Here is a 17,176-nt window from a genome sequence, read left to right as displayed (position 1 = left end):
CATGACATCCATGATGTCACGTGGCCCCGCCTCCCCAGCCTGAATCCTCCTTTAAATTGCCAGAAAATTCCGCAAACTCCCCATAAATCCCTCCTGAGTCCTCCATCAAATCCCAAGAAAACCCCCAAAAATCCTCCCTGAATCCTCACTTAAACTCCCCCAAATATCCTCCAATCTCCAATTCCTCCCTTGAATCCCAAAAAATTCCCAAATCCACCCAAAAAGTCCCCCTTAAATCTCCTTTTTATCCAAAGTCCCATAAAGAAACAAAAAAATCCCCCATAAACCTCCTTTAAATTCCCCAAAATCCACCCCAAAATCCCCCAAAACATTCCTCCTGAATCCTCCTTTAAATCCCACCAAAATTCCCCAAAATCCCCCAATTCCTCCCTTAAATCCCCCAAAATCCCTCTGAACTCTCCTTTAAATCCCAAAGACATCCCCAAAATCTACCCAAAAATCCCTCAAGTTCTTCCTGAAATCCTCCCAAAAAAATTCAAAAATCCCCCATAAAATCCCTCCCGAATCCTCCTTTAAACCACCAGAAAATTCCCCAAACTCCCCAAAAATCCCTCCTGAGCCCTCCCTCAAATCCCAAAAAACCCCTCAAAAATCTCCCCAAAATCCCCCAATTCCTCCCTTAAATCCCATAAAATTCCTCAAATCCACCCAAATAATTTGCCTTGAATTTCATTTAAACCCCCCAAAATCGCTCAAAAGCCACAAAAAAGCCCCCTGAATCCTTCTTTAAATCCCTGCAAAAATCCAAAATTCCCACAAAAATCTTCCTTAACTCCCCAAAATCACAGAAATCTTCCCCAAAATCCCTCTAAAAATCCGGGGAGACCCCTCCTCAAATTCCCAAAAAACCCCCCAGATCCCCCCAAAATTTCCCAAAAAAGTCACCCAAAAAATCCCCCAAATCTCCCAAAATCGCCAAAAGAAAAAATAACTCCCAAAAATCCCCCCAAAAACTCTTCCAAAAATTGCCCCAAAAATGCCTCAAACCCGGCCAGGGGACGCCCAGTGATGTCACATGACGCCCGCCTCACCGATCACGTGACACATGGTAATGTCACGTGACTCCGCCTTCCCCAGCCATGTGACCTCCCTCCCCGGGCCATTTTCGCGCCTTTTTTGAGGATTTTGGGGCCATTTGGGGAGATTTTGGGATGAAATTTTGGGAGTTTTTTGAGGTTATTTTGGGGCCATTTTGGAGGATTTTGGGGCTTTTCTGGGGGAATTTTTGGGGCTATTTTGGGGGGATTTTGGGCCCTTTTTTTTGGAATTTATCTGGGATTTGGGGTCCATTGCACAGATTTTTGAGCTTTTTCAGGAGAATTTTTGAGGGATTTTGGGGAAAATTTTGAGGCTTCCCTGGAGGAATTTTAGGGCAATTTGCAGCCATTTTGGGGCCATCTTGAGGGGACTTTGGGGCCATTTTTAGGGGATTTGAGGGGAGATTTGAGGCCTTTTTGGGGAATTTTAAGCCATTTGGGGGGATTTTGGGGTCATTTTAGGGGCTCAGTGGGGGCATTTAGGGACATTTTTGAGGAGATTTTGAGGGTTTTTTGGGGGAATTTTGGGGATTTTTGAGGCCATTTTTGGGGGGATTTTGGGGACATTTAAGGAAATTTGGGACCATTTTTTGCAGGATTTAAGGGGCATTTTGGGGGGAATTTTAGGGGGATTTGGGGAGGAACTTTTTTGGCAATTTTGGGGCATTTTCCCGTTGAATTTGAAGCCCTTTTAGTGTTGATTTTTGGGCATTTTGGGAATTAGAGCATAAAACAGGGACCAAGGAGGCCAGATCTGCAGCCCTTGCTCTGCTAATGACTGATTAGACATGGCCTTCAGCAAGTCAATTTGGCCTCAGTTTTCAGATGTGCTGATTTAAGTTTTAGTCTTTCACTTCCTGTTTTCTTTTCTTCATTGTTTTGTGGGGAGGGAATTGCCATGGCATGCAAGCCTACTATTTAATTTTATCTCAAAATATGTTTCAGTCTGGACAGTCAGAAGTAGAAGTTGGTTTTAGAAATGGTTGTGAGTAGTGTTCCTTACCTATCACCACAATGAGGATGAGCTCCTTTTTGCAAAATGTTATGAGTGAATGAATGCACTAGGTTGCACAGAGTTATGAGTTCTGAGAACTTGTTTCTTCTTTATACTTTACCTGTAACTTCCATGAATATCCCTGAAGTTGTTAAAGAATCCATTATTTCAAGAAGGAAAGCAAGGCTGAATTTTTAAAACTGAGTATTACAGATGAAGGTAAATTTAGATTTAACTCAGTATGAGGGAGCAGGAAGAATAAAATCTGTGGCACTTGCATTTTTGAATTATGATTTTACTGAGTGTGAATTATATTTTTACTGAATTATTTATATTATTTTCCCCATAAGTAAAGACAACAACAATATTAGAGTGAATGCATCCAAGAAAAAAGTATTTTGAAAATACCTAGGATCCGTATTTTCAGTTGTCATTTGGCAGCTGCTGTCTGTCTGAGAAGTGTCCTTAACACTACCCTTTGTGGGTAGGTTAGGAGTCCTCTCCTTTGGCTGAACCACCTTTCTGAGATCCCATGCTCCGTCTCCCAGCAGGAACCTTCCACTGCTGTGCTGGGCTGCACAGCTCCCACAACTTCCCCTGCCTCAACTCACACCCTGGGCTTCACCCTTTTGCTGCAAGGTCCTTCCACGCAGTGCAGGAGCAGCCTGTCAGATGTGTGCATCCCCCATGTGGGGCCAGAGAGACGACCCACTGCCAGGGAAAGAGAGAGACAGAAACGGGACAAGAGGGGCTGACATGAGCCATCTGGATTTTCTATTCTTGATTCCCTCTGTGTCCCATCAAGCTGTCTGGACCTCCCAGAGCAGCCCCACTCTTGGGGATTCATAAGAATCATGGCATTAGGTTAGACAGTGAAAAAGAGATGTAGGGTCTAGCAGAGTTAGTAAAAGCAGAGTTTTCCTACCACAGATTCAGCTTCACTAACAGTTTGCAAACATCCATTTTATTTTTTTCTTTAAAGTGTCCTAAATTGTTCAAGTTTTGAGCCTTCTTTGGACTGAGATTGCCTGATGGGAAATTAGTAAATGTGCCTGAGCCATGGGGCCTCTGGTATGAAGGAAGTATGTGTGCCTCCATCCCACCCACCCTCAGGCTATCTGAATTTGAAGATGAGTTGGCCATGGTCCAACAGCTGGCAGCATTTCATAGACAAGTCCTCTAGACTGTGCTAAAGCGCTGTACATAAGAGCAGTGTTATTTTACACTATTCTCCACACTTACATTTCTTATAAGTCACCTATGTCTTTTGGCTTCAGTTAAGAAGGAAAAAAAATCTGGCAGTTCTGCTGTAGTGAGATTTGGCAGTCTCAGTGGTTACTTCCAGTAATTATCTCCATGTCACAGATGCGCTCTCGGTGCCAGTTTTAGGGAAACCTTCCACCTTTTTGATGTCTGGTTAAGGAAATGGATTCTTTAGGAAATCCTTTTTGTCCAAGAGCAACCCTTTCTTTACAAATGCTCTCACTGTGATCTTTCACAAAAGGCTGCATTCAAAATTTGAAATATGCTGATGTGCAAATAATTTCAATAGCTGACCTGCAGAATCTCTTGGCAGGGCTGCTAGAGGCAGTTTGCTCTGATTCCAGCTGCCTGCTTAATTTTGGCAGCTGCACGCTTTCTGGCCCAGATGCCTGCAGTCTTGTCCAAGTTAGGAGCTAGACAAACTCTATTCACTGTCCTGTAAGTGCACCTCAGCTTATCATCTACATGAAGGATTAGACCTAAAGCTTAGGCTGCCTTTTGCCTCCCAAAGTTATTTTAAATGGACCCAGTAATCTGGATCAAGGATGGGCAGTGGTGGATTTGGCTGCTGGAGCCGCGCCGAGGAGGGGGCGATTGCCTTGTACGGGTATCTGTGCAGCCACAGAGCAGTGGAGAGCGCTGCCAGCCATCCTGAGCAATCACAGCAGCCTTCAAAAACAGCCAAGCACACAGGGGCAGCTCCCCTGAAAGAGCAGATGCCAAAGCAGATGTCAAGGCCGCACCGAGTCCACTGAATGCATCGTGGAGGGGTTGTGTCAGGACATTGCTTCCAGGACACAGATGTGAAGTTCTTAGGTATGGCTTGCCATGTTGGTGTGCCTCTCTGTTTAAAATCCTCTCACAAAAATATTTCTAAAAGTTGTGCAGACTTTTTGTAAGTTAATTTAAAAACAGGTCTTTGAAACAAAGAAAGACTTCCAGACCCAAAGAAAATGGAGGTAGATACCCTAATGCATACAGCAAATACTATGAGCTTTTTAGCATTGTTCTGCTGCTATCATAAGTGATGTTTCTGACATGTTTTAGGTCTGCATGTAAGACTGCAAGTTCACTTACCACTTACTGATTTTGGTGCCCAAGCCATCTTTCAATTATCCTGTGACTCTGCTAATGTGGTCACATGTCAGAGGAGGAGAGGAGCACCCACAGTGTTAAGTTACCTGCACATATGGACATACATCTGTTGAGCCACATGAACATAACTCTCTTTGGCAGTGTGTTGCTGTGGTTTGCCCTCCAGGTCTGGCACTCCTGACACTGAGTGCAGGCATGAAGCTGTGGTGCTGTCCTGTGATTTTGTGGGCATCTGGCACTGCTCCCATGGGACAAGAGGTAGAGGGTAAATGATGGAGACAGCATATGGCTGATGAAAATAAGCACTGACCAGCAGAACTTAAGGACAAGGTGTGAGGAACAAAGATCATCCTTTTTAAAACTGAAGTCATGCACTGTTGATGCCAGATGCAGTTTTCCCACAGTTGGCACTGGAGACATTACCTTTGTAATGGCAGCTACCCAGACAGATCTGGGATCCAGCTGGTAGATGGCATAAAAGGAAGTGCTTGTGGCTCATGTAGTCTGGTGCTTTGTGCCCCGCTGTACTTTGTGTTCCTCTCCTACATGGAGCTTTCCAAGCTCTGACCAGTGACATCTCACCTTGGTGTTGCTATGGTAGTCCCCTGCTGCCCCAGTACCCAGCTTGTTTTCCTCTTGAAAAGCTCTGTTTTGCCTGGGGGGATGGCTCAGCTGATGAGGCAGCTGTTCTACTGTGGCAGATTTCACTCTGGTGCTACTAAGATAAATTAAAAAAAATTGGTTTCAGTTTATCCTAACCATCTAAGCCCTAAATTGAGGTGGTTCAGCAGCTGCCTCAGGAACAGCTGAGCTGCCTGTGCAAAAGGAACAGAAACTTCTCAGAGAGAGGCAGCTCAGATTGATAGTTAAGGGCAGGAGTAACTACTTCTGTCATAGTTCAGTCTCAAGGTGCACAGGTTGTGTGGCACATCTCAATATAGCAAAGGAAATTGGAGTTGTGGGACATGTCTTTGTGAGCCTGTGACAGAGCATTTCTATGTCAGTGACAGAAAAGAGAACACGATGAAACATGTTGTTCAAATGTTGTAGGAAAAAAGCTATATTTAGCTGCTCTAAAAATTGCTAAGCATCAGATAGAGGGAAATGGCTGTGGCAACCTACGCTCCTCCAGTTTCACCTGTTGGAGTGTTTCTTAAGTCCAGAAATATCTATAAAATAAGTAACATAGCAGTTAAAACTTTCCCAGAAGAGGTGTAAACAAACTAAACTCACTTGCTGAAACAGCTATTGCTGAACTATGAATTGACCTTGGGCTGTGTTGATTCGCTGTAATGCAAACCATCTGCACACTGAAACAATTAAAGCCTTCACATCTCCTAGGAGTTTCCTTCCTCCGATTATAACTTACATGCTGTGGTAGAAGCACAGAGGTAAACAGCTAGTTAGAGTGGCCCTCTGTGTCTGTGTGTCTGTATAATTTTATGGTGCAGCACATACAAAACCATTTTCATTTGAAGTGACTGCCAGCTTTCAAGTAGAAAATATAGCATATGCTTGGTACCAAATGCTGGAGTCATAGCTTGTAAGACAGCCGGAGTTAGACACATCTGCTTTGCTTCTCTGCTTCCCTTCCCCCAGCTTCTTCTTAGGATGTATCAAGATTTCATGAAGCACAGGTCATGCTGGAGAGGCAGTGCTTAAATACAGACTGCTCCTGTACAAGGCCCCTCTGCACGTGCTAAGCTGAAACCCCTGCCTTCTGTAAAAGCAGTGCCTAAGTGTGCTGAGTCTGGGCTGTGTCTGAAGTGAAAGCCTTGGATAGCAATTACACGTGATTTTATAAAAAAATTATTTAATTTACAACTACTTTAGTTTCCAGAAGTTCAGAGTTTATACTCTTTAAAGCCATGAAAAATCAATCTACAGCCATGGCATCAGAGTTTGGATGTTGCTGTGGTGGGAAAATACCAGAGATGTTGCTTCTGTAGGATTGCTGTACAATTTGCTGTGTCCCACAACTGGCAAAGTTTCATATTCAAATCTCTGAACTAGAAAAACTCTCTTTAACACATTGTTCCACCATTTATGTCCATCCAGATGACAACAGCACTAAAACATCAGATCTTCCCTCCTCCAGAGCACAGGAAAGAGTAACCATGCAAGCTCAGTAAAACAAGAAAATAAATTTATTTTGTAGGAATAGTTTGTGGGGTTTTTTTTCCTGGAAAAAAGTTTTAGACACTCATTTTTAGAAAACATTAATTTAGATTAACATTCTAGACAATGTAAACATAAGCCATGTAAACATAAGACTGTAAAATTAACATAATTAAATATTTTGCTTTTAAAGTTAAGTCTGAAAAATAATGAGTAGATGCAGCATGGTTTCTGAGCCAGCCATGATTATTTGTCTCTGTGGCCAAAGGCTTCCATCCTAGGGAGTGACCTCTGGTGTCTGGCCAGATCCCATAAAGCACCTCAGATCCACATTTGTCAAGCAGGCTGCGCCCTACACACCTGTATGTGTGGACTCCGGATATGGAATGCATGTTTCATCAGTTCAAAGTGCCTGGAAAACCTGAGAGGGGGCTGACTGGGTGGCACTGGCTGGGATAGTGTAAGAAGATGGTGAAATGCAGAAAAAGACTGGGGGGCTCCACATGGCCATGATGATGTGATTTCTGGTGCTGACTATCCTTAGAAGAATGTCTGGGGTTTGTTTTGAAGGAAATGTATTGATTTGCTGTAAAAGAGGGGCTACAAATGAACTAACATGAAATAAGATTTTCAGAACACCAGACCCTGGGGCTGAGCTGGGAAGCAGAATTCATTTGGCAGTGTTGGTTCAAGTCCTCTGAATTCGAGGTCATGTACATGTTGTGTATAAAAGACTACCTATAATAAATAGAAAAAAAGTATATCAATTGCTAGATTTATAGTTTCCTTTGTGACCTGAGTACTGACCCATGTCTGACCCCTGCTGCAGACCAGAGAAGTAATGAGGGTCTTGGTCCTGCCCTGCATGAAGGTTTTGCAGGAATATGTTAAACTTAAGGCAGTCAGTCATGAAAGAGGCATTTCCCACCTTACAAGTACATGCCTTTGAGACCCAAATATTGTGTATATTTTTTATAACATCACAGGGGTTTTGTTAATGAAACAGATAAAAATAAGAAATGTCAGCTTCCCTGCATCAGCCTAGGGCTCTGGCTCTGACCTCCTCACCCACTGCAGGGCCAGATGTGGCAGTCTGTGGGGGCATAAATGGCTTCTTTCCCTCGGGGTGGGAATGGTGCTCCTACTGCATTTAAGTGCATATGTTGCGTTTTTTCCCTCTAGTCACCTCTTTTTTCCCCCAAAGTGCTGTCTGATTGATAAAATGTAGGGAGAGGACAGCGAGAGCCATACTGAACCAGGACGCCTCTGGCAAGGCTACAGCCTCGCATGATCTGCAGCTTTGCTGGACTTCTCAGTGATGTAAAGTGTCCACTTCCTCCCCTTCTCTTCCCTCCATATGTTAAATCTCCTAAACTGAGGATTTGCGATGCTGTGTGCACATCATTCCGCAATTTTGAAAGAAAAATCAAAGCACGGTATTTTTCTTTTCTGTTTTCGCTTTTCTAGTTCTCCGGTATCTTCTCAGCCCTGATACATATGCTTTCCTTAGCTGCCTTTTCACAGAAATTACTTTTTTTCATTATTTTCTTTTCTAATTTTTCAGTATGTTTTTTTCTCTAAATTTTCCTTCAAAATTAGGAATGTACATCTCAGCTTTCCTAAACATGTGCTCTTTTTCCACACAGAAATCTCCATAGACATTTGTTTTGGAATTTTATGGAATTCTGGTGAGAAAAACTTATTTCTATTCTAAAATTAATTTGGTTTTTACTTTGCTGAGTTGCCTATTTCTCATTTCTGACCTTTTCCACCTCCTGCTCTCCTGTCTCTTCTTCAAACTTTCTTACCTTTTTCTCCCCCTACAGCAACTCTCAGTGAGGGAGGAAGAGTGTGATAGCAAAAATGGGAATCAGAAATGTCTTGCACTAATGAATGGGACACAGACCAAATAGGAAAGGAGTTATGTGAGATTTAGCTAAGAGAAAGCTTGATTCGGGGCAAAAATTTCAAAGGTGGTCACCTTCTGCTGAAAATATGAAAAATGTTGATCTTGTGCAGTGCTGCAGATGCAGAGGCCAGAACCCAACTACCTTGCACTAGCAGCTGGCAGTGCCTCCCATTGCCAGCTGGGGAGGGAGCAGGCAGGCAGAGCAGGCAAGAGAGGCTGCCCTGCTCAGCCCCCAGCACTTCAGCGGGCTGGGCTGGCTCCACAGGCACAGGGCACTGCCCTTCAAGGCAAATTTTTCCCAGATTTTTCCAGCTAAGGGTGGACTGGATGGATTAGGCAGGCATTTCAGCAAACCAGTTATCAGATCTGCTGTCCTGTCAAACAGCACTGTTTCCCTGGCATGGCTGTCTTCACGGACTGCTGCTGAGATGATTTACTAGAAAGTCCTAAACTTGTGTGGGCAGCTTCTAGGGAGTTTCTATGATCTATTGTAGTCAGACTTATTGAACAGAGCAAAATGTCATCTCATACACAGTATGACAAGACAATTTCTAGTTCTTTGTCTAGGAAATGACAATCGGGATGTTATTCCCAGACCAGAAGGTCCCTTCCCCCACCAATTCACCAGTTTGAGGACAGATGCTGGGAATCAGATTGCAGCTACAGTGCATTAGGGCTCACATTTTCATGGTATCCACAAAGCATGCTGAGCTTCCACAGTTGTGGTTTCTATACTTGAAACAGAAGGTCCTAGTTAATTTTACTGCCCCGAGTATTTTTATACACTGTTAGCAATTAGGAACTGAATTAAAATAGGAAAATGTCTGTTTTCTGTATACTTTGTTATAGAATATTTCCTTAAGATTATGCTCTCTCTTGTAGTACTTCTACTGCTTACCCTGGCAAGGCATGGGTGCTTGCAGAGAATTGGATGACAGCACTCCCAGGCCTCTGAGCTTCCCTCATGCCAACCTTTGCTTATACTCATGTCTGACTACTCACATCAATGGGACTGTGTGAATAAGGATGTTTATTTACCTGTTTATTGAGTTGGAGTTTCTGGGCTACATCTAGGTCCTGACAGACTTTATCTGACATTGTTTGGGGCTGGCTACAGCATGAGCTAAAAAGGCTGTTGCTGCAGGGAATGGATTGCCAGATGGAACATGGCTCTCACCTTTGAATTCTTACTACTACTGACATATCCCTGATCTAGCCTTGGAAATGAGAGTGAAGGGCAGGGCAATTCTCACTTCAGTACATTTGCACAGCTCTCTGAAGCCCTCTGATTAAACATATGTCAGACATATGAAATATTTTTTCATAATTTGTATTATAAAATTTACATTTTTGGAGCTTTGACAAGAAAGTATCTGTTTAATAATGCAGTCTATAATCAACAGGAAAGGAAGAAAGGAAAATTGCTAACAAACCTGTCTGTTTTGGAGAGCATTCTGCCTAACTGGGATGCAAAAAAGCTGATAGGAAAATGCATACCAGTACAGCAAAGGACTGCTTTATCAGCTTTATCAAGATCCTTTCAAAGGCAATGGGAGTCTTTCAGTTGGTCCCAGTGGGTTTTGGGGCAGGGCAGGATGTGGGAAGGTGAGTGCTGATAACACATGATGAGGCCAGACTCCATGCCAGTGTCTTCAAACTGCAGAACTACTCCCTTGGGGAAGGTTGTACTTGTAGTCTTATCCTGGCATCTTAACCTTGAGTCATCTTGCTAAGCAGAGTTGATGACATATTTGTTTGAGATAAAAGAGTACAGAATATTCTGGAAAGCTGTCAGACTCTAACACAAGGATGTTGGTAATTCCAAAACTGACAGAAAGGTACAATTCTCTTTATAGCTTTAGGTAGCAACAACATAAAGAATCCTCCAAACTATGTGCATGTTTGAAATTATGAGTAGCTGTATTGATTTCAGTCAAAATGTGCATTTAGGTAGGTGGTCACATGTTTGCAGCATCACAAGAAAGGAGACAAGCACAATCTTCTTGTTCCATCCACTTTCGCTCGCCATTCAAAATAACGTAGCTCTGACTGCTCTGAGCACAACCCTTGGGATGGAAAGGGTGAATTTAGTCTGATTTTTGTTATCTTCTGACCAGTCCAAGTAGAGTAGATGATGATCAGAGATCTGGTGAGCAACAATGCAAGAAAGCGATTACATGGGTTATTTTTAATTTCCAGTTACCCTTTCTTTCTGAGGATTTTGGATGAAAAGTTGCACCAAAGGGACTTAAGATTTGGGCAGAATCAAGAATTTTAAGAGCCACAAAAGGATTCCTGATGATGCTGTCTAAGGTTGTGACTGCCACAAGAAGTACCTGTCCCCTGGCATTTCTTTACCTGGCATTTCTTTACCAGGAGATGGGGAGAGGCTGTTTACCTGGCTCCTGTTTGTTTTCAGTCTGCACTCATGTGCCTGTGTGGCTGGAATGACCTTGTTTGAATTAACAAGTTGCTGGGGTATGAATCAAAGGATAATTGTCACTGCTGCCAGTGGTACTAAACAGACCTGAGCTATTAATTCAAGGCAAATGGGAGAAATGAGTAAACAGAAAGTTTACTGGTGTAAGGAAACTACAGGCCTGAGTGGATGTTCTGTGTTGGTTATATTTCAACTTTATTGCTTTCCTTTGATCATTTGAAATTACTACTGTTTTCAGCTGGAATGTAGAAAAAACTAAGCCAACACAATTATGTATTCAGATTTTAAAGGGACCGTCTGTTACAAACTTTCTTCCTCTGCAACTTGTTTTTAGGACATGTTTTTGTTATATGGGCATAATTTAAAAACTAACATAATGGAATAATTGTATTTCCCAGTTAAATGTGTTAAAAAGAAGCCAAATCCAATGTGCTATTTGGTAGGAACCCTTTTGGATTTCAATACTAAGCACATTTTAAGATTTAGTATGTCCCATAGGGACTAATCATCAATAAGACTATTGGGCTCGGGGAGAGAGTTTGCAAAGGCATATGAAGGCAGAAAATGAGAGGGAGGGGGAGAGAGAGACTCAGCACTGCAGAAATGACCAAAAGGGCTCCTGAAACAGCCAGGGGCTAAGGGCAAATTCATAGCAGCCAGAATGAAATACTGCTAGGGCTGTTAATGAGACTCTTCCTGCACAGCAGTGGTGAAACTGGAGGGATACTACAGCAGAGGGCATAAGAAGTTTAGTCCCTGTGGTGACCTTTCCTTCCCACAGCCCATGTCCTGCTTCCCTTCACTGCTCCCACCCCACAGGAGGCTGCTGCCTGCAGCTGTGGGGCCACCACAGGTCCTGCTTGCCAGAGCATGCAAGCACCCTCACAGGATTTCAGCCAGGGGAGACTGAAAAGGGGAAGTAGAAAAGGAGGAGTTCTTCTCTTGAGATCTCCACATTACTTTTATAATTATAATAGAAATGTAGTCTTATATGCTACAGGACCCTCCAGCCCATGCTCTACCTTGCTTTTTCCTTTCCTGCTCCTTTGACTTAATGCCTTTTGATGTAGTCTGGCACAAGCCTGAAGAGAAGACCAAGGCTTGTGTGCAGAAGTGAGCATCTTGGTCCAGAGCCTCAAAGCGGAATTACAGGCAAAGTGAATGTTTTGTGGCTTTCCCATTTCAATTCCTCCCAGTTTCTCTGTCAGAGGGCTGAAGGGATGTTTTAGAAACAGGTAAATATCATGCAGTTGGTAATGGAGTTAATGTAAACTCTATAGGATGTTATATCAGTTGTCCCTTTGTCTAGTCTGGGAAGCAGAAGAATGGGAGGAACAAAAAGAGTCCCCAAATACCCAAAAGGTTCCTCTAAGAAAACCAGCAATGAACTGTTCTACCTCTGTTTCCATTGTTAAGAAATAAATGGGCAAGATTAAGGATTCAAAACGAGATGTTACTAAAAAACTTTCTAACTGAATAAATAACTTAAACACTGGAAGGGGTGGTCTACAGTGGAGGTGCTACAGCACCATACAGTGTTTTAAGAACGATTTAGCTAAAGGACTGTTAGGGATGGTGTAAAGCACTTGGTTCTTCTTCAGAGCAGGAGGTGAATTGACCGAACTAATAATCCGTGTAATCCTGTTCAAGCATACCTTCCTGTGGTATTGTGATCACTTCAATAAAGTGACATTTTAATACAAATAAAGCAGTGAAGCTGCAGGACGTTGTGAAGCAATCCACGTCTGTGCAATTTGATGTTTGGTTCTAAGGGTTATTTCAGTTAGGGTAGTTCAAAGTCCTAATTCTTGCCTGATTCATAAAACTGTTTTGCCATTTAGGAAGTCAGCTTTCATTTCTCTGGAAGCTATGCTTGATATTTCATTTGTCTCAGCTGACTCTCCAAAACCACAAAGTTATTTAAAACTGAATTTTATCACAGAAAGGAACAGCCATTTAAATGATTGTTTTTCCTCCTACACAACAAATCAGTGTATGCCACACAGGTTATCTTTGTCTATGATTGCTTTTTATTTATATTTTATTCATGGGATTCTTGCTTTGAAATAGAGTGCCTATTACTGTTTTAGGTTGTGTTACTTGAGCCACCACTTTAAACTGGCTACAGTTTAAAAATACTATGAAATTCTATGTCATCAAGCTTTAATTGTTTAAAAAAAAGTTAATCTCCTTTTCTTCATGGGTGCATTTGTAGTGCACTTACTGAACTTAATGATTAATCTAAAATTATTAGATTATTTTAGATCATCTAAAAAAATCTAAAAAAACCCCATCTCCTCTTCTTGCTAACCTGCCTGTGTGACCCTATGATAACTGATTGACAGCTTAATTTCCCATGGGATTGAATTATTTCTCAGGACTGATTGAGAGCCTCATAATGCTCTGTTTTTCAGCTCTCACTCCTGTGTCATATTCCTGGCTTTTAAGTTAATTTTTTTTACCTAATCATTCATCCATAATTCTCCTTAAGAACAAGTATGCTTTCAGAAAGCTTATTAGTACCTTTATCTTGAGACATGGCTATTTTTTTTCTCATTATGAAGTGCTGTTTGCGTTTTCTTTGTTGACTATTTAAGAGGCCTGTCAGCATAAACTAAAAGTAGTGCAAGTGTTGTAGGGTAGAGGTTTCAGTGCAGTACCTAACAGAGAGCTTTGATTGAATCTTACCTAGGGAAGAATGAAAAGTGAGTTTGTGAATGTGGAAGAGTACTTGTCAGAGGATAAGAAACTTAAAAATAAGGGCAGAGAGTAGCCAGGGGACAGTGAAATCCACAGGGGTACCAATTAATCTTTAAGTATCACTCTTGAAAAATCCTCGGTTTTGGGTATGCTACTTTGAAGCACCAAACAACTCAACACTGAAAGGCATCACATCTGTTTGTACCTTGATGTGAATTGTTTGGTTTAGTGCCACGTCTAAAAAAAAACTTAAAGTGAGATATCTCTTGCCAAAATTAGTACGCTTAAAAACTGAGCTAAAGTGGAGGAGTGAATTCATATTGGAAGACATATTGCAGAAAACTTAGGCATGTTTTCTTCATCATTCTTTGTTGCAGCTAGAGAAAATGATAATGTGAATTTTTTGTTATCAATATAAAGAATGCTTTACAGATGAGGTGAATGCCATGTCTTGCTGCCAGGGAAAATACAGACTTGAGCCCAGGACTTGCAAATGATCTTGCAAAGATGAATTTGAGCTCTGTTGCAGCAGCTGATTGTCTCCATGATTCTCTTTGCCAGCTTAATGTTCCACCCACACACTATCAGGTTTGAGACCGCAGCCAAGCAAACAAGCTATACACACAGTGCCTCTTGTTGCTGGGGAGTCCACCAAGTGTGCCAGCAGATAATGTATAAAAATACTTTTGTAGTTTGAAAACACAAATGCCATTTTTAATCACATCTGAGCCACTTAAAATCCTTTACCTTAACTATGAGCATGGACAGGGATGTTTTTTCCAAAAGTTTTATAAACTGGAGTTACTGGGTCTTGGACAGGTTCAGAGGCATGCCCAGCAGATCTCTGGTGTGACTTCCTTTTGGCATGGGTCTGGGCTCAGCGAGCCAGGTAACACAAAGCTTGTTTGTCTACTGCAAAGCATTTTAATATGTTTTAGTCGCATTCAAGTAACTTGGCATTCAACTTACAGCTATCTTGCATACCACGGGGCTTTACAGCGCCAATAAGTAGGCTCAAGAGGTGACACATCTGCATCTATGCTGTTAGACTCAATTATTTGTTTTTAAAAGCTATGCAGCCTTCTAATCTCTCAGATGCCAAACTCCATACGAAAATCTGGAAGAATCAGAGTTGATGGGAAAGTAAGGATTTAGTACCTCCCAAAGTGACTGACCGGTTTTAGTTCTCAGTGTGAGCTGTTTTGCCGGTTTTGAGGTGACTTTATCAATATGTAAGGCCAGGAAGAGAACCTACTGGCAGAAAGAGACCCACTCCCCTCTCGGGATAGGAACAACCGTGTGCAGCACATGAGGAGGTGTGGTGTGAGAGGGACCAGCGAAATGGGGATCAGGAAGAGGGAAAGGAGATGTTAGCTAATGGTATCCCAGATTACATCCGTATCTGAATGCTGACACCACGGGAACTGATGTGTAAATGCACAACTTCAAATATGTTTAATGTGAGGCTGTGCTGCTGCTGAAAGGTATCGCCTTTCTGATCCCCATGTCTCGGGGGTTTGCTCCGGCAGCAAACACTGATGTGACTCACTTCCCCCCGTGGGACAACCGCTGTGGCACAGGGGACAGCAGGAACAGCGGGCTAAGGGCGTGCAGGAAAGGCAAATCTGCTTTTACGGGCAGCTGCACAGCTTTAGGAAGCCGTACCTTAAACCCAGTATCCTGTCGGTGACAGTGGCTAGCCTTAGATAAATTAAGGGAAGACATGAGACTGAGGCAGGTAATTACGGAGTGATCTGGCTTCAGGCATTGTCTGTCATTTCCTCCACCAATGATGAGTCTGATGTTTCCCCTGTGTATCACCAGGACTTTTGTGCTTTAAATGTGTTTTCCAGTTGCAGATCTGGCTATTCTCGCTATCGGCACACATATCTAATCCCTGGTGAGTCTTCACAAGCCTCCCTCGCTCCTCGCTGCCTCCTGGGGCGATGGATTCCACTGACGGAATAGCCGGTGTGCTGGCGGTGGTGCGCGGAGCGGCCCCGGCTGCGCAATGCAGCCTGCGACTGCCAGCGCGGTCGCGAAGCCGGAATTCGTGGATTGCTAGGAAAAGCTTTCCCCATTATTTTGCCATTTTTAAAATGACTATTCTTTACAGTGCATAGAAGAGTGAAACTGCGTAATTGTTACGGAAAAGTTTGGGAACTTCTTACTTCAGCAAGGCCCCCCTCAGCTGCCTCGCTGCTGGTAACGAGCATGGAGGGGCGGAGGCGCCGGCAGGAGCCCGGGACGCGGGTCAGGAGCCGGCCGGGATGGAGCCTCCCCCGCCCCTCACCTGCTGCCCGGGCGGGCGGGGCGGCGCTGCCCGGGAACTCGCGCGGCAGGAAGGGAGCGGGGCGAGGGCGGGAGCGGGGCCGCCGGAGCCGCGGCTCCTCCTCCTCCTGCGCTCCGGACCCCGCGGGCTGGGCGAGGAGCGGCAGCGGCGGGGCCCCATGCGGCGGCCGGGACGGCGCTCTCCGCCGCCCGGCCCCAGCACCACCAGCAGCCCCCGCCGCCGCCGATGACCTGGACCAGCAGCATGAGCAGCGGGTACAGCAGCCTGGAGGAGGAAGAGTCCGAGGAGTTCTTTTTCACCGCGCGCACCTCCTTCTTCAGGAGGCCGCCGGGCAAGAGCCGCGCCGCCCCACAAGTAAGTGCCGTGCGCCGAGCGAGAGGGGCGGCTGCGGCCGGGCCAAACCGGGCCGGGCCGGGCCGGCTCCCTCCGGCTCGGCCTCCACGTGTCCGCCGCCCCCTCCCCCACGGGGAAGGACCCGCCGAGCCGCCCGGGCGCCGGGACGGGGCGGGAAGGAGGCGGCCGGGAAGGGCTTCCCTCGGCCGGCTTCCAGCGGGGCTCCCGTGCGGCCGGGGGCACCGGAGGGGCCCCTCTGGCAGCCGGGCTGAGGGACCCCCGCTGCCCGGCGGGCAGGGATGTGCCCAGAAATCGCTGGTTTGTGCGGTGAGTGACCGCGCTGCCGGCCCCTCTGCTGGGTCTGCCTCCCCGCTCTGCCGGAGCTCTTTCCGAGGTGAATGACAACCTCTTCAGCTGGTTTGTTGGCAGGGAAAGGCCCTCTGAAGTGTTTAAGTGGCTTGGTTTAAGCATTCGGGCTCAGGCAAGTGGGGCTTTGAGGTGAAGAACTGATCAAACATAAAGCAAAAACTCCGAACCAGCCCCTTGTGCGGGCAGCGTTGAAATTCAGTGGAGGACCTGTCCGACCCAGAGCACTCATTAAACCATATAGGGTAAATGTCACACGTTTTTAGCTAGGCAGTCTATCCCCCCTCACTTCTCTTTTCCCAAAGCACAGGATTTCATTGTAGAGATGGCTGGTGTCTTTGGAAACCATAGGCAAGCGAGCCTGTTTTGTTTATGCTACTTCTTTTTCATCTGCTCCCACCAGCATCAGTGCCTTCTTTCTGTCCGTTGCCTGTTTGTTTCTACAAACTCTTAGTAGTTTTCCCCGCTGATTTCAGTGTTAATATGAAACATACTAACTACTGCTGTGGGGACCTGGTTATAAACTTGCTTTTCAAAGCCTGGATATGTCAGCTGCCCTTCGGTCCACCTGTGGCACTTGTCAAAAAACGTCACTTGTTGCCCACAG

At 44.5% G+C, this 17,176-nt stretch overlaps 1 protein-coding gene across 2 annotated transcripts in view; it reads left to right on the top strand.

Moving 5' to 3' along the window:
* The window catches only part of RASSF3 (Ras association domain family member 3), a 74,712-nt gene that overhangs the window by 7,240 nt on the left and 50,296 nt on the right, over positions 1 to 17,176 (top strand). The window contains exon 1 of one of the 2 annotated variants that reach the window (XM_033059033.2): positions 16,030 to 16,224. The exons of the other annotated variant lie outside the window; for it this stretch is intronic. Within the exon in view, the coding sequence (XP_032914924.1) occupies positions 16,096 to 16,224 (129 nt within the window). The 5' untranslated portion in view covers positions 16,030 to 16,095. Of the gene's footprint in view, positions 1 to 16,029; positions 16,225 to 17,176 lie in introns of those variants that run through there. 2 annotated transcript variants of the gene reach the window in all.

This window comes from Catharus ustulatus, chromosome 4, assembly GCF_009819885.2.
Source record: "Catharus ustulatus isolate bCatUst1 chromosome 4, bCatUst1.pri.v2, whole genome shotgun sequence".
Classification (NCBI taxonomy): domain Eukaryota; kingdom Metazoa; phylum Chordata; class Aves; order Passeriformes; family Turdidae; genus Catharus; species Catharus ustulatus.
The sequence above is the reverse complement of the archived record's forward strand: the minus strand, read 5'-3'. Positions and strand labels throughout refer to the sequence as shown.